The sequence below is a fragment of the Lacerta agilis genome, chromosome 9 (genome assembly GCF_009819535.1).
Source record: "Lacerta agilis isolate rLacAgi1 chromosome 9, rLacAgi1.pri, whole genome shotgun sequence".
NCBI lineage: Eukaryota > Metazoa > Chordata > Lepidosauria > Squamata > Lacertidae > Lacerta > Lacerta agilis.
The window spans coordinates 11,909,854-11,933,817 of NC_046320.1; the positions used below are offsets into that span (position 1 = coordinate 11,909,854).

At 42.5% G+C, this 23,964-nt stretch overlaps 1 protein-coding gene across 2 annotated transcripts in view; it reads right to left on the reverse strand.

Moving 5' to 3' along the window:
• Positions 1 to 9,045: 9,045 nt before the first annotated feature.
• Positions 9,046 to 23,964, reverse strand: part of TAPT1 (transmembrane anterior posterior transformation 1) — a 58,795-nt gene continuing 43,876 nt past the window's right edge. For both annotated transcript variants that reach the window (XM_033159671.1, XM_033159672.1), the window contains 4 exons: positions 23,626 to 23,694; positions 22,606 to 22,682; positions 21,554 to 21,714; positions 9,046 to 11,006 (listed from right to left, as the gene is read on the reverse strand). In XM_033159671.1, coding sequence (XP_033015562.1) covers positions 10,789 to 11,006; positions 21,554 to 21,714; positions 22,606 to 22,682; positions 23,626 to 23,694 — 525 coding nt within the window. In that variant the 3' untranslated portion in view covers positions 9,046 to 10,788. The remainder of the gene's footprint in view (positions 11,007 to 21,553; positions 21,715 to 22,605; positions 22,683 to 23,625; positions 23,695 to 23,964) is intronic.

The window sequence follows — 23,964 nt, forward strand, 5'->3', positions numbered from 1 at the left end:
GCTGAGGCTTTTCTCTCCAAGTAGGCGAGGTCTTCCCACCCAGTCCCTGGCCAGCAGGGGAGGAGCTGCTTCCATTAAAAACGGGAAATTTAAGGGAAATAAAAAATAAGGGAGAGCAGCGGGAAACTGCTTAAAATAAGGGAGAATCCCGGGGAAAACGGGATACTTGACAGCACTGCCCATAAAAAGGTTGGCAACTCTGGGAAACGGGGTGGGCGGGCGCCGGCGCCGGAGGGATATTTGTACCACAGCGCCGGATATACTTAAGACGGCCCTGCCGCACCCCATAGTTGCCTTTGACTAGACTCATCCGTCCTGGGACCATTTACCTTTTACCTTTACCTTACACTGATCTTGTACAGATGTGCAAGTTTTCAGCATCATTTACCAGGTGGTTTAACAAAGGGGTGGGGATTTGACATTGTCTCGTTACTGAGCTCCCATTCAGATGCTAGCATATGCTTGCGTTAATGTTCCCAGGCAAATTGGTTCCTTTTGAAATCCACCTGAAGTTCAAAAATGGCCTTTTAAACAGAAATGTTAAGGCTAAGTACATTAGCTCAGGAGGGAATGTAGGCATTTAAAGGCCAAATATAGTCTCAGCTTTTCATTTTTCCTCCTAATTAGATCGGTCTCGTTTCCAACCCCATCCATTTGCCTCACAGCAAGCAATTAGTTCTCAGAACAATGGCAGGAAGAGGTAAGGCTCCGTTTCCTCCTGTGCGGAGAATGTACTATTAACGAGAACTGCTATATGCCCTGTTGCTTTTAGATTACTTCATTGTAATTTCCATTACACATAAAACTACCTTATTTGACAAATTGAATGGAAATTGAAATGACTCTGTGACTAGATCCACATCTTATCAGATTAAGAATTTCTGTCATATATTTCCTGCTTTTTCACATCATTGGCAACTTTTTACCACCTCAAGAGACAGTTTTTATCAGTAAATTCCTGCTACAGGCACCACCAAAGCAAAAGTTATTTACCCGTTCCCTTTTTGAAATGACCATGCAGAAGCTATGCACAAATACGAAGATCTAAACTGTTTCTTCATGTGTCAAGATTGTCTGCAGTGCTATATTAGAAGCAAAAAAAAACTTGTTTTGATGAATTGGAAGAGCCGCAAAAAGATTCCATTGAGCACTAGGATTGATAATATGGACAGATTAGCTACATAAGAACGAATTGCATGTCGACGTAAAATAAGAATGGATAAATATGAAGAAATCTGGAACGAATATTTAAGCGATAAGGCGGATAGTGATGGGAAGTAGGGGGAGGAGAGAGAGGTGGGAAAATATTGTTTTTTTTTTTTAAAAAAAGGTGTAGTCCTAGGTATATCAGTGTATTCAAATCCGAATTGTCAAATTGTGTTATTATTGTTATTATGGTTTTTGTTGTATGTGTCGTTTGCGGTTGATGTTTGTATCGAAAAAAATGATTAAATAAAAGTAAAAAAAAAGATTGTCTGCAGGGAATGTACCTGATGCCTTCACTTTGGGCGATATCCAACTAAGTCATCCCAGTGAAGACCCATTGAATAAAAGGACTTAAGTTACCGAGTCCATTGGTTTTATTGGGTGGACCATAAAGAAGGCTGATCGCCAAAGAATTGATGCTTTTGAATCGTGGTGCTGAAGGAGACTCTTGAGCGTCCCATGGACTGCAAAAACTAATAAACGCCTGTCTTTCACTGCCTCCCACAGTTTGGTCAGACTCATGTTGGTAGCCCCGAGAACACTGTCCAACCATCTTGTCCTCTGTTGCACGTGCGCACTCCACTGCCGGCTGCCGCTGCCGCTTCCGTGGCAACCTTGCGAGCTGCAGCGCGAAAAGGCAGCTCGTGGGGCTGCCGATCGCGCACGGCAGCCCCACAAGCCGCCTTTTGGCTCTGAAGCTCAAAAGGTCGCCACAGAAGCAGCAGCGGCCCAACGATGGAGTTAGCACATGCGCAGTCCGTCGTGACGTCACAACACGATGCCCTGCCCCCAGGGGGTGCCTCCTTTCGCCGCTCTGGGTAGCGAGGAGGCTTCCTCCGCGCCTGCCCACACTCTCCTGCACCACTATTTCCCAGAACCCGGAAGGGACTGAAGAGGGAAGAGCAGAGGAAATTGTCACACAGGCACAGTCTCCAGCTGCATTCATGCAGCCCATCGGGAAAAGGTACATAAGGTAAACGTAAAGGACCCCTGGATGGTTAAGTCCAGTCAAAGGTGACTATGGGGTTACGGCACTCATCTCGCTTTTCAGGCCGAAGGATTCGCTGTTTGTCCACAGACAGCTTTCCGGGTCATGTGACCAGCATGACTAAACCACTTCTGGCGCAACAGAACACCTTGACAGAAACCACATTTACCTTCCCACCACAGTGGTACCTATTTATCTACTTGCACTGGCGTGCTTTCAAACTGCTAGGTTGGCAGGAGCTGGGACAGAGCAATGGGAGCTCACCCCGTTGCACGGATTTGAACCACTGACCTTCTGATCAGCAAGCCCAAGAGGCTCAGTGGTTTAGACCACAGTGCCACCCAAAAAACTGATGGAGAGGGAGTGGTCCGTAGAGCATGGACCTGGAATTAACTGCCAAGCCTTTAGACTGGTGTGCTGGAGAGCTGTAGAAGCAACTGTGTTATCTTTGACAATAAATACTTAATTATCTGCCATGTGCAGTCCTTTGGCTGGGAAGTGCCCTTGACACCTGGCATTTCAATGAAGCTGTAAAGAGAAGGGATAGTTCAATATCAAATGGCCTCAACTTGCATCTTTTGTTTTCTCCAACAGCAACCTAGAGGAGAAAGCAAAGCCTTGGCTGGCTGAGAATGCACATCAACAAAAATCATTTGAGATGCCAAGCTATTGTGGACCTGCACTCGCCCTGTTTGGGTCAATTTCCACTGTAGGATCAAGGTCAGGAGAAATCTGGTTCTGATAGTTCCCTGCAGAAGCCAGCTGTGCACAGCACTGGTTGGCTGGCCTTCGTGACACCTTGAAGTCACCTCCTGTCAACCCAGGCACAAGAACGAAAACTTTCTTCATATGAGAATGGGGCGCATATTTGAATAAAGCAGAGCTTTACAAACTCTTCATGTTGGTGACACACTTTTAGACATGCATCATTTCACGACACAGTCATTCAGTTTTACTAGCAAACCGGATGTTAAACCAACCCCTTATAAGAGCGTTCGCTTGACACACCTAAATACTGCGGCCAACATAATAACATGTCACAACACCCAGTTTGGAAAGTATCAACTGCTCTAATTGGTTTGGCCCTCGGTTTGAACTCTTAAAGTGGTTTCACACTGGGTGGCTACAGACAGCAGCTCACCAAATAGTTGTCTGCCAACTAAGTCACTCACAATGGTTTGTGGCAAAGGCAAAGGACCCCATGGACAGTTGTTGTTGTTGTTGTTGTTGTTGTTCAGTCGTTCAGTCGTGTCTGACTCTTCGTGACCCCATGGACCAGAGCACGCCAGGCACGCCTATCCTTCACTGCCTCTCGCAGTTTGGCCAAACTCATGTTAGTAGCTCCGAGAACACTGTCCAACCATCTCATCCTCTGTTGTCCCCTTCTCCTTGTGCCCTCCATCTTTCCCAACATCAGGGTCTTTTCTAGGGAGTCTTCTCTTCTCATGAGGTGGCCAAAGTACTGGAGCCTCAACTTCAGGATCTGTCCTTCCAGTGAGCACTCAGGGCTGATTTCTTTGAGAATGGATAGGTTTGATCTTCTTGCAGTCAATGGGACTCTCAAGTCTCCTCCAACACCATAATGCAAAAGCATCAATCAGCCTTCTTTATGGTCCAGCTCCCACTTCCGTACATTACTACTGGGAAAACCATAGCTTTAACTATACGGACCTTTGTCGGCAAGGCGATGTCTTTGCTTTTTAAGATGCTTTCTAGGTTTGTCATTGCTTTCCTCCCAAGAAGCAGGCGTCTTCTAATTTCGTGACTGCTGTCACCATTTGCAGTGATCATGGAACCCAAGAAAGTAAAATCTCTCACTGCCTCCATTTCTTCCCCTTCTATTTGCCAGGCGGTGATGGGACCAGTGGCCATGATCTTAGTTTTTTTGATGTTGAGCTTCAGACCATATTTTGCGCTCTCCTCTTTCACCCTCATTAAAAGGTTCTTTAATTCCTCCTTGCATGATATACCAGCCATGTTTTAACATGTTAGAATTCTACCACACATCCACAGTCATTCATAAATCAGGAGAGCAATAAAAATACCTTCACCACTTAACACAACCAATCTGCCAAGTGATTACAAGACAACCGTGTTAAATTACCGCACAGGAAATATATACTGTAATCTGTAATCTACCCCCAGTCGCCAACAGTTCTAAACCATAGTGTTGTACTATAAATAGAATGCTTGTTTCTACTCGGAAGAACTATCAGGATTTTGACTTTGAGTCATTTGGAGTCAAAGAATTCATTCAAGCATCTTCTGCCGAAGGAAGCGGTGATTTTATTTAATACAAAGTTCCCCAATCCGGATCAAGCTACATTTAAATCCTAATGAAATCAAGTGGGTCACTGTGGAGGATACATCTAAGATCTGCAGCTCAACTGGGGGTTCCTATTGAGTTGGCAATGCTGACAGGTCAGAAAATAAGTATTATATTACTGTAGCTGCTGCTGCATTCAACCACTGCTATTGAGCACATAGGTGCAAATATATTGAACTCAAACCTGATGCATGTTTAAGCAGGACACTTTAAGTGGGTGATATTTAAGATGCCATTCTACACACATACAGTAAGAAACAGGATTAACACCTGGGTCTGGCTTTGGGGTATATTGTACATTTCATAGAATCATGGAGTTGGAAGAGACCACAAGGGCCATCCAGTCCAACTCCCTGCCAAGCAGGAAACACCATCAAAGCATTCCTGACAGATGGCTGTCAAGCCTCTGCTTAAAGACCTCCAAAGAAGGAGACTCCACCACACTCCTTGGTAGCAAATTCCACTGCCGAACAGCTCTCACCGTCAGGAAGTTCTTCCTAATGTTTAGGTGGGATCTTCTTTCTTGTAGTTTGAATCCATTGCCCCGTGTCCGCTTCTCTGGAGCAGCAGAAAACCTTTCACCCTCCTCTATATGACATCCTTTTATATATTTGAACATGGCTATCATATCACCCCTCAACCTTCTCTTCTCCAGGCTAAACATACCCAGCTCCCTAAGCCGTTCCTCATAAGGCATCGTTTCCAGGCCTTTGGCCATTTTGGTTGCCCTCTTCTGGACACGTTCCAGCTTGTCAGTATCCTTCTTGAACTGTGGTGCCCAGAACTGGACACAGTATTCCAGGTGAGGTCTGACCAGAGCGGAATACAGTGGTACTATTACTTCCCTTGATCTAGACACTATACTCCTATTGATGCAGCCCAGAATTGCATTGGCTTTTTTAAGCTGCTGCATCACACTGTTGACTCCTATCAAGTTTGTGGTCTACCAAGACTCCTAGATCCTTTTCACATGTACTGCTCTCAAGCCAGGTGTCACCCATCCTGTATTTGTGCCTTTCATTTTTTTTTGCCCAAGTGTAGTACTTTACATTTCTCTAGCCTGGGACTGAAATGACCCAGAAAGAGTACGAGAGTTAGAATTTTATTCCTTATCCTGCAAAATGTTTTAAGCAACTGTCATTTATCTTGTTTATGAGCTGGACTTTTGTATGTGAAATCTCTTCCCCCCTGAAGATCAAGTTTGTTACATTATACCCCCAACCTTTCTTTAAAAAGTATTCTGTGGCATATTTGATACAGAATTCATCCTTCCCTCGTCTGTCATCAGGTATCATAATTGCAACAACCAAATGTGGAATCTCAATTATAGCCATGAGAAGAAACAGAGTATCATCTTCTAAAATGAATCTGTGGATGTAACTGGACCATTTACTTACTACATCATAGGGTCAAGTGAACAGGAAACTACTTGTACTGGGACACAAAGGTGCATTATTTATAGTTACAAAGAGGACTTTGAATCAAAAGTCTTTCAATTCCCCCCCACCTTCAATCTAAATCGGAAGAGTTATACTGCAATTGCAATTTGCTTGCGGGCACGGGAGGGGAATTGAACCTTGCCAAAACCACCAAGGGAAGGCCATAGGATGTGCATCGTACCAGCATTTTCTCAAAACAATCGCTAAGGCTTGTACCATCTGTGTTCACCGCTGGCATGCAGACCTGTGGGGCTGTTGGCAAGGTTACTGCGTGTGAACAAGGGGCTCAAACTGATTTGTGGTAATCAAAGGCAAGTGGGCACTGATAAGATTCCATTCCAATAAATGGAAACATTAAGACTTGTGCTAAAGTTGCAGTCACCCCTTAAAAAGGGTGGGGGGGTAGGGAAGAGACCCTAGAAATGCATGAAAACCTAGAAATTGTATTTTGGTATATATATTTCTGTCGCCTCCGCCAGGCAATCAAGTCAACCCAGGCTTGCTGTCCAACATGAATCACTTGCCTGAGGTCTATATAAGCGAGCTGTGGACCTGCAGCTAATGCTGCCTGGTTCACTAGGCAAACGCATGAGCAGCTGTGCTCACATGTAAGGCCAGAGCAGTCAAATCATCTGGATTTCTGTTTCCCTGATTAAGGGTAGAGAGGCTGGCTTTCTTTTGACATAGGCCAACTAAATGCAGCAGCTCCTCACTCTGTAGCCAGAAGCAAGCCCCGTGGACTGAACTGAACACAGCTGCTTCGTTCTTACAAAGAAGAAACTGTAGATGGGAAGGAATCTCAGGTCTCAGGGGTAGGGACACTTATTTGGGAGCAAGTCTAGTTGACATCAGCAGGACTTACTCTGAAGACATGAATAGTAGTGGTATGTCTTATACACAGAGCCATCCAAGCTGTTTACAACCAATTCAATCATAAAATAATGAAGTGCCTTCCATAGTTCTAGTTGCAGGTAGGTAGCTGTGTTTTTTAATTTTAAAATAAAAAAATATATATCTGAAGTGTGCATACACATGAAAGCGAAATCCTGGCAAGTGCATTTACTCTAAAGGTGCATTTACTCTAAAGGAGACACTGGAGTCTCTCCAGCACATTATGTTCGCTTGCCCCTTGTTCAATGTGCCGCGGGCAAATTTGTTGGCATCAATCATACAGAAACTAGAGGGCACCCCACCAGAATTCCACCTCGCCCAAATCTTGCAGGACAAGGATACTCATACGACCCTGAAAGTGGCAAGGTTCCTGGCCGCTGTCCTTACCCAAAAGTGACGCCAAGGAGCACTACAAGCTAGCTAAGGCTTAGTATGCCATTCTATTTTATTGTATTTTATTGTTACTGTGGTGTTTTAGCGGCTGTTGTTCCCACTTGCACAAGTTGTTATCTATGTGTTTTTTACTTGTATGGGCCTATGGCCGTAAATAAAATTCTAAAATTCTAAATTCTAAAGGTGCCATGTGCGGGCATGTGAGGAATATAATCCACAATGCAGCATACAATAAAATTCAACACAAGAACCCTACTCCAACCCTATAGTCTATTACAGTGTTTTTCAACCTTTTTTGGGCAAAGGCACACTTGTTTCATGAAAAAAATCACGAGGCACACCACCATTAGAAAATATTAAAAAAATTAACTCTGTGCCTATATTGACTATATATAAAGTAATTTTTCAATTTTTCCCACGGCACACCAGGCAACATCTCACGGCACACTAGTGTGCCGCGGAACAGTGGTTGAAAAACACTGGTCTATTACAGGGGTCAGCAACCTTTTTCAGCTGTAGGCCGGTCCACCGTCCCTCAGACCATGTAGTGGGCCAGACTATATTTAGGGGGAGGAAATGAACAAATTCCTATGCCCCACAAATAACCCAGAGATGCATTTTAAATAAAAGCACACATTCTACTCATGTAAAAACACCAGGCAGGCCCCACAAATAACCCAGAGATATATTTTAAATAAAAAGACACGTTCTACTCATGTAAAAAGACGCTGATTCCCAGACCGTCCGTGGGCCGGATTAAGGTGATTGGGCCACATCTGGGGGACACTGGTTTCCGGGTGGGAGTTGATCATGGTGTGGATTTGCCAAGCGTGCCTTCCTCTTAGCACGTTTCTCCCTTGTGTCCTGAGTTTGAGTGTCTTCAAAGCCCATGGCACCTTTGGTAAAGGCTGTTCTGCAATTGGAGCGCTCCCAAGCGTTTCCCAATTGTTGGTGTTTATACTACATTTTCAAAGATTTGCCTTGATGTTGTCTTTAAGCCTCTTTCGTTGACCACCAGCATTACACTTTCCATTTTAAAGTTCGGAATAGAGTAGTTGCTTTGGAAGACGATAATCAGGCATCCGCACAACATTAAGCTACCATGGGCTATTAAGCTACCATGGACATGTGAATGAACAGGCAGAGTATGAATTTATTAAATGTTGGTTCATGCTTGCAGAGCATCAGGATGGTAGAGTGAACAAAGGAACAGTAAATTTTATTGGGTCCCAACCTTCACCACAAAGTTGAGTCTCTCCCCTCTCATTCCTACCCAGACTGGCTTTGGAACTCATGAAGAATCAGCAAATCCACAACGTTATATCCGAAAGTGTCACCTAGACATTTCACATCAATTTAACTATGATCACTTCTGTAGCAAATTCATGTCAGCTCCAGCAGCAAGCCGTCAAGTGAGGAACACGAAAGCGTATTTTCCCCAAGGGAGACAGGCTGTTAACCAACCTTTAGCAAAAAAAGAGTAGCATTTAGTTAATTGAAAGGTATTAACCAGGATCCAAATGACCACATACAGCGCATCAACAGCACAGAGAGGTTTTCTTTGTTTATTTAGGTCTTCCTTCCACAGGCAGATTCCTGTCCTCCAAAAGCATTGTGGAATGGCATGAAATGCTGCTACTGGAAGGAAATATCACCCCTCATCTGTGTGTACACAGTAGCACTTTATACTTACGTAGAAGGTATTCTGGATCCTAGTGTTAAGTATTATGTTCCATATAACAATATTCAACACTCAGTTTCATTCCAGCAAGAGAAGCAGAGCCTTGAAATTTTTTTAAACAAAGGATACAAAATTGATTTTTTATTGTCACACAAGATGCACTTATAAAATTCATACAGAATATCATTTAAGAGGGGAAAAAATCATTCCAAGCTTCCCTTGAGCAACAATTAAATAAAAATTAAATTACAACAAATTCACAAATATTCTGAATTAAATTTTAATGAATCAAAATTTGTCAAAACGAACACACCTGAAACAATCATTTATGTATATTTGCAGCTTAGTTTTAAAATTCCTATTCCCACAGTATTCTTAACTTTGGCCACTTCTTCAAGCTGAAGTGAGAAAAGAGGCTTGATAAAAGGGGTGTGGGCTGGGGAATGGCTCCTTCAGAACAGCCTATATATTTCCACCTTTTTAGCATTCACCGAAGCCTCTTTGTCTGGATTTAATTTCTGTACACTGATTTCATTTTAGCAACAGTATCTGCAGCTTTGGAGGAATAAACGTGTATTTTGAATTTTAAATTTTAGTGTAACTTATTATTTTTCCCCTGGGCCACTTTGCAATAGCTAATAAATGAACCAACAAAGATCTAATCAGCACAAAAAAATCTCATATTTAAAAAGTTTTAAATATTGCATTGTGTTTCTTAGACATTGGCAATCAGGTAGCAAGAAAGGACCTTGAGTGCAGCAGACTTTCTCACTATGCTGAGCTGAAATGTCTGTTATTCCAGATTCAACCCTTCTTGAATTCCTCTTTGCCTGTTTCCCAAGCCCTAAGCGCCCCCAAGTAAAACAGCTTAATACTTCAAAGCCCAAGTACTTCTAAAGCAACATTCATTCTACTTAAAAGTCTAAAACTAAAACCACCTATTTGAGGCTGTCTCCATTTTTGGCCATGTGCAGCTTTTCCAGCAAAGTCAAAGAAATGCTCTTAGCTGATTGACACATTACCATGTGCAAGTAACTTATTTTGTCTATTTCAATGCAAGGACTCACAGTTGCAAGTGAAACATCTTTAAGTGCCAAGTGCAATCCAACCTGTTGATTTCGCCCTTCCTCCCCCAAGCTTGTACACTTCTAACATTTACAAAATCAAGCTTTTCATGTTTAAAACACAGTGCAAATTAAACAGAAAGGAAGAAAAAGCTGTTCTTGCCCAGTTATCGCACATTCCACTATTCCATGTTGTTGGTCAATTTCTGGCTACTGGCTTAACATTTAGACAAAAATATTATGCAGTAAATATTTCCTTTAAGGGTGATTTATTTGGATTAGATGAAATACATTTTGAACAATCTTCTCGTAGCAAGAATATCTTGATTATGTATGCTACTAAAAGTTTGAAAAAGTCTTTTGGCAGGTGAAGAATTTTGAAATGTTTTGTAGCGGCTTATGAAAGAAAGCAGAAAGGGATGCTTGTTGTTAAAAGACGCAAACATCTTTCCAATGTTATCCTTCTAATTAAGGGGCTTTATGAATAGTGATGCATTCTGGAAGCACTGTTTCGTAAAAATGGATTTAAATATATTTCACACGTTATTTTTCAGGAAAGCGATGCTGTAGCTCTGCCAAGCAGAAGATCTCTCAAAACTCACATTTCCCAAAACAACCAAGTTAATGATGTGAAGCTTGACTGGTTATCAAGCCAGGTTATTCACTGCAATAGGTCTGCCATTAATAATTTAAGTTTTTAAATAAATATTTTTAAGTGCCTGTTTGGCACACCCATCCATTGTGGCAGCGCCTGCTGTCCCAACAGCTCAGTATACTAAGCACATTTTATTTACAAAAGTTTAGTCAATTCTGTTTCCACAAATTGTAAACCTGTCTATCTCCAACAAATCTTTCTTTGAAGATCTGTGTTTTGACTCGGAATTGTCCTGGCTTATATCTTTCTCATCTCCATCGGGAGTTGTCAGGAACTGATCCGAGTTGCTCGTCACAAGTTGCGGCGCTGCGTTTTCCTTCTGGTGTACAGGCTGGCTGGTCACGGAAGCAGACAGGTTCTCATCTGCGGAAATTCACGCATGGAAAACAGAAATTAGGACTTTGCACGGGGGGGGGGGGAGACATCTGTGCCCGTATGTTTATTAGCTTGTCACTGCACTGCAGGGTTTGCAAGTTAAAAGATCTGTTCAACAGATATGCAAGTCAACTCAGTAAACTTGTGATATCAGGTGTGTTAAAATCCTGCCGCGTAATTTCTCTCTCCTGTTGACAGTAGTGTTACATAGTCCTGTTTAAGCCGTGTCAGTAACCTTCTAACTCTTGCAATTCTAATGTAAAAGAACCTTTTTGAAACCTTCATATTTTTAAAGATAAAACCATACTGGCCCTCTCTGACGACTCCAATAAGTAAGGAAGCTCAGTTATGGCAGAAGTTGCTAGTGATTACTATGTATGGGTACACGAAGAAATACTAAACAAAAGCAGGGAAGGATGAATGGCTCGCTGACACATGATTTACACCAACTCTACACTTTACGGTCCTTCAAAAGCACAAATGGAGATAGTGATTTACCAGTTATTTTAATTTGCTACACTGGATGGAATGTTCTTTATTTTCTTTTGCCTCATTCTCTTTCACCTTTGAGCCTGCCCAACCCTTGGAAGGTTGGCTGTTGGGCCAAAAGAGGTTTCCCATCCCTGCTCTGCTGAAATCAGACGTATAATAATAATAATAATAATAATAATAATAATAATAATAATTTTTATAATTTCTACCCCAGCCACTGGGTTGGGTTGCCTCAACCATGCCACATCAGATACTGAAGTTTTAAACTTTATGGAATTAATCAGGCTGCATATTAAATAACCTGAAAACCATTCTGTCGCATTTTCTTTAAGCTTAGTTCCTTGGAAGCCAAGTCTGTTGTTAGGGGCAATGAAAACAAATGTGAAGCTTTTAAGAAATAAAATGACCAAGTTCAATATAATTTTTGGAACTGCCTGTGGCGGTCCGCTCAACCTGCACAGGTCCCCCAGACGTTTAACGGTCCGTTGATACCTGCACTCACCACTTTATTAATTAACCGCTGCCACCAACCAGTTTGTCTGGTATTTACTTCACTCAGTTCAGGCAAGGAGAATATTGGAACAAAACTGTTTTATTTGAAGTTTAGTACATAAGCATGTGGTTTCTGAATAAACAGTACTTTCTTGGTTGTGTTCTTGTTAACAACAGTGCCCAACGAATTCTCCCACCCCTGCTCCTACTCCTTCCCTTGCCACCCTTCTACCAGGCTCTCAATACCCACAACAAGCCCCCTAGCTAAAGACCAACGACAAGCCTAAAGGCTAAAGAACCAAAGACCCAACGACCAAAGAACTAAGAACCCCCTTCCTTCCCCGGGAGGGGTTTATATAGCCCACATAACTCCGTCCCCTCAAGGTTCTTACTGGTTATTCCCTTTTAACACCTTCTATGCCACTCTGAAGTTTGGGTGAACGCCACATACCTCCCCCCTTTAGAAAGTTTGATTCAGGAGGGTACACTTTGCCAAGTGACCTCCTGATCAACTGTTAGTTGCAATACATGAACATACCTCATTATTCATGGGTGTCCACCCCCCAAAACAACATATATACACTTTTACTAAGGTTATTTCCAGTAGTTCACTCTTCTTCTTCAATTTCCGGTCTCCTGGATAGGGCATCGGCTACGATGTTAAGGGAACCTTTTACGCTTTTGATGGTGAAATTAAAATCCTGTAGTAACAAAGCCCAGCGCATTAACTTACTGTTGCCTTTCATAGTTCGAAGCCAAATCAATGGAGAATGGTCTGTACTTAGGGCAAAGGCTCGGCCCCAGAGGTACGGTTTTAGTTTCTGCAGAGCCCATACTATTGCCAGGCACTCTTTCTCAATTGCAGATAAGTGCTTCTCCCTCGGTAACAGTTTCTTGCTGATGTAAGCGATAGGATGGTGGTTTCCTTCCGGCCCCGGCTGACATAGGAAGGCCCCGATTCCTACGTTGGATGCATCCGTAAACACCGTAAACTCTTGCCTGTAGTCTGGTGCTGCCAAAATTGGTCTTGTTGTCAAAGCATTTTTCAAACTGTCAAAAGACTGCTGACAGTCCGGCGTCCACTTCACATGGTCAGGCTTTTTTTTTTTTCGTGTTAGGTTGGATACTGGTGCTGCTATGTCACTAAAATTTGGGATAAATTTTCTGTAATATCCCACTAATCCCAGAAATGCTCACACTTTTCTTTTCGAGGTCGGGGTAGGCCATGTAGAAATGGCTTCTACCTTTGAGGTTAATGGTTTTATTTCCCCACCTCTCCATGTCACCAACAGCTGCATACGAACTGGTTGTCTGGCCTTTAAATGTACTGGGAACTGTTTTCATAAGTTTATGGATAGCTTCTTTTTTAATCAGCTTGCTGAAGCTTTCTATACCAGCGTGATCACTTAATGAAAGTAGGCTAAAAAGCTCCGATTGCTTATTGCTCATAGCAATCTCCTTTGCTGTCAGTCCACCTTTGCTCTGTATTGATTTAACAGTTCCCACTTTGAGCAATTTGAAGACTACTTTTTTATGTCTTTGCTGTGGTGGCCACATTAACGCTGTGTAACCACGTTCATCTTGGACATTTATTTGTGTTGCATAAGCAGCAGGGTTCCCATTTTCCCACCACACAATCTCCAGTGTAGGAAACTCTTTCACTTTCATAGCAAGTTGATGGGACACCATGCCAGCTATAACTTCCAGGACGTTTTTCTTTCTATATTTCCAACTGCGGAATGGTTTAGCATAAATACGACTAGTTGTTCTAACTGATCTCACAGATAGGTCACTGGTCACACTGCAGGTATACCCTTCTTTACCAACTTCACGGGCTTTTTCAACAACGTGCCTACTGTAGTCTAGATTGGGTTCATGGTTTAGTGACTTAACTGGCTTTGAGGCATTCAGTTGGACACTACGGATTTCATCGTCCATCCTGAATGTCAGGTATTTTGTGCTATTAATCCCCATGGGTGCGCTAAACACACTGCTGTGTGTGTTTTGCAGGATCTTGCCCCTATATTCAGTTGGAACCACCACTCGTGGTTGTATCTCACCACTACCCCTTGCTGGGTTGATAAGAATTTCTCTATATAATAAACCTTGGTCCAACTTAAATTGTTCTGGACTCTCAGGAGTTAAGGTTTTATTTATCTCTGCCGCCTCAAAATAGGGTTTTAACTCTAAATCCTCCTTTTGTTTTTCCACACAGTTTGAGACTTGACTATTAGTCAGGGGAAATAATGTAGCATCTCTTGTTTCCATAGACACTCTTTCCCCCAGCTGCTCTCCTTCCTTAGTGGTTTCAGCAACTGTATCACTTTGTTCAGGCCTGGGCAACAATAACTTCCCTTGTGCTCTGGTGACTATAAAAGCACTTCGCACATGTTCTACTAAATCCCAACCAATAAGAACTGTGGTGGGAATCTCTTCAGAGATCGCTACTTCCCACTGTCCGGACCAACTCTTATATCCAATTTTAACTTTTGCCATCGGTAGTGCCTCAGGATGTTTGAAAATTCCCTTTATTCTTATAGTCTTCCCGGGAATGATGGCCTCCGATTTTACTATATCGGGGTGAAGGATTGTGATTTGTGAGCCCGTATTCTTCAGCCCACGGTATTTTCCCCCCTCTACCCAAATGTTTTCCCCAGCACTTTGTAATAAGTGTTCATCATATAGGATGGTATAACAATGTAGCACCTTGGCCTCAGCTACCTCCTTAGGCCCCTGCTCAACTGTATTCCAGTTGGTTGCCATGACAACCGAGTCAGTTGGGCCCTGCTCTACAGCCTGGACACAAAATGTTTTATTTGTAGTTGTGGGACTTTTTATTTTCTCTTTTCCTTGACAACATTCATCCCTCCGATGTTCCCTTTTCCCACATTTCCCACAAAAGATTTCAGGAGGATCTGTCTTGTTGGGTTTATTAAGTTTTCCCTCAGCACTCCCTGATTGTAGAGATGTCTTTTCATTGGGCCCCTTCTCTGAGGAGTAATTTCCCTTGTTGGAGTCTGAGGTAAATTTTCCTCGATGTTGTTCAGTCTTATTTTTATTGTTCTCCCACTTCCTCCCCCCATATATGGGTCCATCATACACATAGTCTCGGATTTCATTAATCTCATCTCCTAACCTTGGAGCTGCTGCAATGCTTGTGGGGTATCTTTCTTTATATTCTGGGAAACGTGTTAACTCTATTTTCACAGGTGTTTGCCCATTGGTATTGTTACTGTTATTCTGCTTTTTTATTGCAGTCACTTCCAATCTCCTCATTTCTAATTGAAACTGCATTTCTTTTTCCCTCATTCGCTCCTCTTTCTCAGATTTCATTTTTTCTGCTTCTAATTCCTGCTCAGCTTTTAATTTTTCTTTTTCCTGCTCAGCTTTTAATTTTTCTTTTTCCTGCTCAGCTTTTAATTTTTCAAGCTCTAATTTGAAGTTATATTCTTGTACTAATTTCCACTTTTCAAAATCCTCTGAGAACTGTGGAACCTCTACCTCGGGTGGGGTTGTAGTCATTTCTTCTACTCTAGTTTCCTCCCCCTGAGGATTCCCATTCTCTTCACCAGAGCTTTCGTAAGAGGTTTCTCTCACTGGGTTCTTAGTCTTTTTGGGTGGCATTTTCTTAAAAATAGGAGTTCGAACAGTCTATTAAAGAAAAGAACGTTTTTCTCTCTCTGTTTTCTGGGCTAGGTTCTCCAAGACTATGGTCTCAAAGTCACGCCTAAGGTTCTTTCTCTAACCTTTTCCAGCGTACTTTCCCCCGACCACAACTTAAACCTTTCTGCCAGAATAACTTTTGAGATCACCAGTTCTTAATTCTTTCTCAGCCTCACGGTGATCAAGAGTCTCCACAATTACACCCTAGGACGGGATAATATCCTTTCCCGGTTTATCCTCTCCCCCTTCCAGGTGTATTGCTCCTCTCTTTCCAGTCACTGGACTTTTTGATCCCACCGCTGCGCCACCACTTGTGGCGGTCCGCTCAACCTGCACAGGTCCCCCAGACGTTTAACGGTCCGTTGATACCTGCACTCACCACTTTATTAATTAACCGCTGCCACCAACCAGTTTGTCTGGTATTTACTTCACTCAGTTCAGGCAAGGAGAATATTGGAACAAAACTGTTTTATTTGAAGTTTAGTACATAAGCATGTGGTTTCTGAATAAACAGTACTTTCTTGGTTGTGTTCTTGTTAACAACAGTGCCCAACGAATTCTCCCACCCCTGCTCCTACTCCTTCCCTTGCCACCCTTCTACCAGGCTCTCAATACCCACAACAAGCCCCCTAGCTAAAGACCAACGACAAGCCTAAAGGCTAAAGAACCAAAGACCCAACGACCAAAGAACTAAGAACCCCCTTCCTTCCCCGGGAGGGGTTTATATAGCCCACATAACTCCGTCCCCTCAAGGTTCTTACTGGTTATTCCCTTTTAACACCTTCTATGCCACTCTGAAGTTTGGGTGAACGCCACATACCTCCCCCCTTTAGAAAGTTTGATTCAGGAGGGTACACTTTGCCAAGTGACCTCCTGATCAACTGTTAGTTGCAATACATGAACATACCTCATTATTCATGGGTGTCCACCCCCCAAAACAACATATATACACTTTTACTAAGGTTATTTCCAGTAGTTCACTCTTCTTCTTCAATTTCCGGTCTCCTGGATAGGGCATCGGCTACGATGTTAAGGGAACCTTTTACGCTTTTGATGGTGAAATTAAAATCCTGTAGTAACAAAGCCCAGCGCATTAACTTACTGTTGCCTTTCATAGTTCGAAGCCAAATCAATGGAGAATGGTCTGTGCTTAGGGCAAAGGCTCGGCCCCAGAGGTACGGTTTTAGTTTCTGCAGAGCCCATACTATTGCCAGGCACTCTTTCTCAATTGCAGATAAGTGCTTCTCCCTCGGTAACAGTTTCTTGCTGATGTAAGCGATAGGATGGTGGTTTCCTTCCGGCCCCGGCTGACATAGGAAGGCCCCGATTCCTACGTTGGATGCATCCGTAAACACCGTAAACTCTTGCCTGTAGTCTGGTGCTGCCAAAATTGGTCTTGTTGTCAAAGCATTTTTCAAACTGTCAAAAGACTGCTGACAGTCCGGCGTCCACTTCACATGGTCAGGCTTTTTTTTTTTTTCGTGTTAGGTTGGATACTGGTGCTGCTATGTCACTAAAATTTGGGATAAATTTTCTGTAATATCCCACTAATCCCAGAAATGCTCGCACTTTTCTTTTCGAGGTCGGGGTAGGCCATGTAGAAATGGCTTCTACCTTTGAGGTTAATGGTTTTATTTCCCCACCTCTCCATGTCACCAACAGCTGCATACGAACTGGTTGTCTGGCCTTTAAATGTACTGGGAACTGTTTTCATAAGTTTATGGATAGCTTCTTTTTTAATCAGCTTGCTGAAGCTTTCTATACCAGCGTGATCACTTAATGAAAGTAGGCTAAAAAGCTCCGATTGCTTATTGCTCATAGCAATCTCCTTTGCTGTCAGTCCACCTTTGCTCTGTATTGATTTAACAGTTCCCACTTTGAGCAATTTGAAGACTACTTTTTTATGTCTTTGCTGTGGTGGCCACATTAACGCTGTGTAACCACGTTCATCTTGGACATTTATTTGTGTTGCATAAGCAGCAGGGTTCCCATTTTCCCACCACACAATCTCCAGTGTAGGAAACTCTTTCACTTTCATAGCAAGTTGATGGGACACCATGCCAGCTATAACTTCCAGGACGTTTTTCTTTCTATATTTCCAACTGCGGAATGGTTTAGCATAAATACGACTAGTTGTTCTAACTGATCTCACAGATAGGTCACTGGTCACACTGCAGGTATACCCTTCTTTACCAACTTCACGGGCTTTTTCAACAACGTGCCTACTGTAGTCTAGATTGGGTTCATGGTTTAGTGACTTAACTGGCTTTGAGGCATTCAGTTGGACACTACGGATTTCATCGTCCATCCTGAATGTCAGGTATTTTGTGCTATTAATCCCCATGGGTGCGCTAAACACACTGCTGTGTGTGTTTTGCAGGATCTTGCCCCTATATTCAGTTGGAACCACCACTCGTGGTTGTATCTCACCACTACCCCTTGCTGGGTTGATAAGAATTTCTCTATATAATAAACCTTGGTCCAACTTAAATTGTTCTGGACTCTCAGGAGTTAAGGTTTTATTTATCTCTGCCGCCTCAAAATAGGGTTTTAACTCTAAATCCTCCTTTTGTTTTTCCACACAGTTTGAGACTTGACTATTAGTCAGGGGAAATAATGTAGCATCTCTTGTTTCCATAGACACTCTTTCCCCCAGCTGCTCTCCTTCCTTAGTGGTTTCAGCAACTGTATCACTTTGTTCAGGCCTGGGCAACAATAACTTCCCTTGTGCTCTGGTGACTATAAAAGCACTTCGCACATGTTCTACTAAATCCCAACCAATAAGAACTGTGGTGGGAATCTCTTCAGAGATCGCTACTTCCCACTGTCCGGACCAACTCTTATATCCAATTTTAACTTTTGCCATCGGTAGTGCCTCAGGATGTTTGAAAATTCCCTTTATTCTTATAGTCTTCCCGGGAATGATGGCCTCCGATTTTACTATATCGGGGTGAAGGATTGTGATTTGTGAGCCCGTATTCTTCAGCCCACGGTATTTTCCCCCCTCTACCCAAATGTTTTCCCCAGCACTTTGTAATAAGTGTTCATCATATAGGATGGTATAACAATGTAGCACCTTGGCCTCAGCTACCTCCTTAGGCCCCTGCTCAACTGTATTCCAGTTGGTTGCCATGACAACCGAGTCAGTTGGGCCCTGCTCTACAGCCTGGACACAAAATGTTTTATTTGTAGTTGTGGGACTTTTTATTTTCTCTTTTCCTTGACAACATTCATCCCTCCGATGTTCCCTTTTCCCACATTTCCCACAAAAGATTTCAGGAGGATCTGTCTTGTTGGGTTTATTAAGTTTTCCCTCAGCACTCCCTGATTGTAGAGATGTCTTTTCATTGGGCCCCTTCTCTGAGGAGTAATTTCCCTTGTTGGAGTCTGAGGTAAATTTTCCTCGATGTTGTTCAGTCTTATTTTTATTGTTCTCCCACTTCCTCCCCCCATATATGGGTCCATCATACACATAGTCTCGGATTTCATTAATCTCATCTCCTAACCTTGGAGCTGCTGCAATGCTTGTGGGGTATCTTTCTTTATATTCTGGGAAACGTGTTAACTCTATTTTCACAGGTGTTTGCCCATTGGTATTGTTACTGTTATTCTGCTTTTTTATTGCAGTCACTTCCAATCTCCTCATTTCTAATTGAAACTGCATTTCTTTTTCCCTCATTCGCTCCTCTTTCTCAGATTTCATTTTTTCTGCTTCTAATTCCTGCTCAGCTTTTAATTTTTCTTTTTCCTGCTCAGCTTTTAATTTTTCTTTTTCCTGCTCAGCTTTTAATTTTTCAAGCTCTAATTTGAAGTTATATTCTTGTACTAATTTCCACTTTTCAAAATCCTCTGAGAACTGTGGAACCTCTACCTCGGGTGGGGTTGTAGTCATTTCTTCTACTCTAGTTTCCTCCCCCTGAGGATTCCCATTCTCTTCACCAGAGCTTTCGTAAGAGGTTTCTCTCACTGGGTTCTTAGTCTTTTTGGGTGGCATTTTCTTAAAAATAGGAGTTCGAACAGTCTATTAAAGAAAAGAACGTTTTTCTCTCTCTGTTTTCTGGGCTAGGTTCTCCAAGACTATGGTCTCAAAGTCACGCCTAAGGTTCTTTCTCTAACCTTTTCCAGCGTACTTTCCCCCGACCACAACTTAAACCTTTCTGCCAGAATAACTTTTGAGATCACCAGTTCTTAATTCTTTCTCAGCCTCACGGTGATCAAGAGTCTCCACAATTACACCCTAGGACGGGATAATATCCTTTCCCGGTTTATCCTCTCCCCCTTCCAGGTGTATTGCTCCTCTCTTTCCAGTCACTGGACTTTTTGATCCCACCGCTGCGCCACCACTTGTGGCGGTCCGCTCAACCTGCACAGGTCCCCCAGACGTTTAACGGTCCGTTGATACCTGCACTCACCACTTTATTAATTAACCGCTGCCACCAACCAGTTTGTCTGGTATTTACTTCACTCAGTTCAGGCAAGGAGAATATTGGAACAAAACTGTTTTATTTGAAGTTTAGTACATAAGCATGTGGTTTCTGAATAAACAGTACTTTCTTGGTTGTGTTCTTGTTAACAACAGTGCCCAACGAATTCTCCCACCCCTGCTCCTACTCCTTCCCTTGCCACCCTTCTACCAGGCTCTCAATACCCACAACAAGCCCCCTAGCTAAAGACCAACGACAAGCCTAAAGGCTAAAGAACCAAAGACCCAACGACCAAAGAACTAAGAACCCCCTTCCTTCCCCGGGAGGGGTTTATATAGCCCACATAACTCCGTCCCCTCAAGGTTCTTACTGGTTATTCCCTTTTAACACCTTCTATGCCACTCTGAAGTTTGGGTGAACGCCACACTGCCCTGTTCAAAGTGCTTATAAATAACCCAGATAAGATGAAGTAGTTTGTTAGAAGTTTGTCAGTGATTGGACTAATATACTTTAATCCCAATACTGTGACTTGAGTTCCTCAGTTCTTAAATGTGGTGCTATTACTGTTCGGAGGTCATGAGGAATGGACCAGGAGCACATGATGTTTTAACAAAATAAAAAATAAAAAATTCCTTCCAGTAGCACCCTAGAGACCAACTCAGTTTGTTCTTGGTATGAGCTTTCGTGTGCATGCACACTTCTGAAGTGCATGCACATGAAAGCTCATACCAAGAACAAACTCAGTTGGTCTCTAAGGTGCTACTGGAAGGATTTTTATTTTTATTTTTTTTTCATTATGGGAGACCAACACGGCTACCTACCTGTAACTGGAATGATGTTTTAACATTACTGAAACTAATGGAGTGTAGACCTAGTAAGCTGCTTAACTGAAAAAATGCTTGGGGCCCCTTGTAAGAATAGGATAAAACAAAAACCAAATGCTGTGCTTTGGAAAAAAAATCAAAAAATGGAAAAGACCTTAACTTCCTGTGGGCTCACATACTCATCTTTCCCCTCTCCTCTCTGCAAGCATGGCTGCAAGAAGTCCAGAGGCTTTGCTTCAGATTTCAATTCAGCCTTAATTGTGAACCCCAAGCTGTGGTTAATTTTAACAATGGTTCGTTGAAACCAGCCAGCCTCATGCACTTTGCCCTGATCCCACAATAAGGCCCCTTACATTCCCAGAGTTCTCCTGCTAAATTCTTCCTGGATAAATTAAAAATTCAGGTTTGTTCTAATTCAGAACAGTGAATATTTGGCATTTTCCCCAAAACTGCCAGATATTTTTAAGTGATAAAAAACAAGAAGGTGCCCTTTGTTGGGTCAACACTGGAAGCAATACTTTTGAGTTACATGGACCCCTGCGGTTTCCTAACACTTTAGTTGGTGCTTCCAAGGACAATGCGAGGCTGCACAGTAGACAAGAGATGTGACAGAACTGCAGAAGTAAAAGGTTCCGCTCACCTTGAGTGGGCTTGTACTTGCTTTGTGATTTGCCTAGTGGTTTGCCTGGGGTGCTAGCAGGAGGTGGGTTGAACAACTTCTCTTCCATGTTTGCTTCTTTGACATACTGGCATGACTTTCCCAAGAGCACAATGCTATTAAGTACTTTGAGTGATATCAACCTGCAAACGAGAAGTATGTATGATGTGATTCCAAAAACAGGAAGTGGGTACGTCAGAATCACCACTTCTTCCCTCTCAAGTCTCCTCCATCCCTGCCTTATTCAAATTTCTGCCATTCTTTTAAGACACCACTTTCCCCCTCTGAGTGTTTCCACCTTCTCACTCCCATGCCATGGCCGCTGCTGTTGTGCAACCTGCTTCCGTTTTGTTCCCCTGACCCATCCTGACTTCATGCAAATACAGGATTCTGATGTAGCACCACAAATCCTGCAATGGGGGCTGCACATTATTATATATAAAGAAAAGCATTTTATGCCTGTGGAGTATGGCAAAGCCATCCAGTTGCCTCCTTTTGTCATGACCCGCCCCCCCACCACTGCCAAAGAGATGCCAAGGAAGAAAACCAAAATGAGTCAAGAGCAGAAGCATTTTGACAATTAGGGTCGCTGGACCACATAAATTGTCATTCAGATCCATAGGTGTGTGTAGTATGGGTTGCTATAAAGAAGGTGCAAGTACATAATCAAGTGCTTTACATTATTATCTAATGCATAAAGACCACTTTCCCATGGCTCACTTCTGTCTGTCAAAAACGACTTTATCCAACTACAGTGGTACCTCCGGTTGCGGACGGGATCCATTCCGGAGCTCCGGTCGGATCCCGAGGTTTCCGCAACCCGAGGGACTGCTTCTGCGCATGTGCACAGTAGAGCGCTTCTGTGCATGCGCGCGTAGCAAAATATTTCCGGGTTTGCTGCTTTTGCAACCCAAAGTTTATGTTACCCAAGGGTAACGGAAGCCGAGGTGCTACAGTATACTGCTTACATCAATTCTTCCAATTAAAGTCTCCTAAATGAAACATTTTTTACAAATTGTTTGATCTGTACTTACCCACAGTAGAAGAGAACAACACAAGCATAAGCCAAGACTCCTTGAACTTTTACTGAACTTGTAACAACTCTGATGAGCTAGAGGAAGAAATGAGTTAACACAGTTAAGCATTTTTTAAATAAAAGAACGATAACGAACCTGGGCATTAAAAAATGAAAATGGCTCTAATAATTATGTAAAAGAATTTCAGATATTTTCTATCTTTCTACACATCATCCTTTTAAAGAAACCTTGCGTCTTTTGAAACACATGGAGTAATAATTTCAGTAGCGTGACATTATCTTAACTACTCTTCAAAGCTGGCTATGGGATCTCTCCTCCCCTTTCATATTGTCTTTTCATTCAGCTGTCCACGGCAGTGGTGGCAGTTCTGCTTTGTAGTGGTTCCAGTTCTACTTAGCCAATTCCAACAGGTGATAGGGGAGTGTTGCTCAGACCCATAAGGTCGTCAAGGTGGGGCTCTGCAGGATTTGGGAAGGTTTGGTCATCAATATGTTGATCACACAGCTCTATTTATTCCAAGTGGACCTCCATTTGTGGAGTACTCTTCTCAAGAAAGTTTGCCTGCCACCAACATCATCATCTTTCCAGTGCAAGGCTACAAGACGTTTCTTCTCCCAGGCATTTGTTAATTCTGCTCTCTCTCTGCTGCTGGGGCTTTCTGCTGGTTGCTTTTTATGGAGAATATTTTTCCCCTTTTGGAAATTTTTGCAGCATCATTTTAGGTTTCGTTTATTACGTTTTTTTAACTTGGAAGTCTGTATCACCAAAACCCAAGCTCTCACAGTAAAGTCCAAAGAGACATTTTAATTCTAAAAGCTAGCTACGTAAGAATATATACCATTTCCACCCAAGCTTTAACCTCACTGTACTTGAGGAAACTATGTTCTGGGACTACATCACATAATACCCCTCTTCAAAAATAGCAATTCAAGGGTTTAGGAATATATTTCATCCCTTGGTAAAATTTTCACCACTTACCAAGGGAGTTTGCAATATGACAAGAAAGATATGACTTACTAAAACAGCCAATGGGAGAGGAATAAAGCCCATTCTCCTGGAAACAGAGTCACTGTAATCTGTGTATGCCTAGGGGGAAAGAATTGAACCTGAGTTTTTAAATTAAGCATAGAAAACAAAAATAACAGAGCAAGTTCCACTGGGACTGGCTACACATTTTGGATGGCATCAACCTTCCCTGAAGTATCCATTTGAAAAAGAACAAAATCACATTTTTTTAAACTGGTGAAACTTGCCTTATAGAACGGCAAATATATTTGTGTGTGTGAATCCAATTAAAATTAATGCAATTTAAATTAACTGACCTATACAGAAGGATCAAGCCATCACACATTGTAT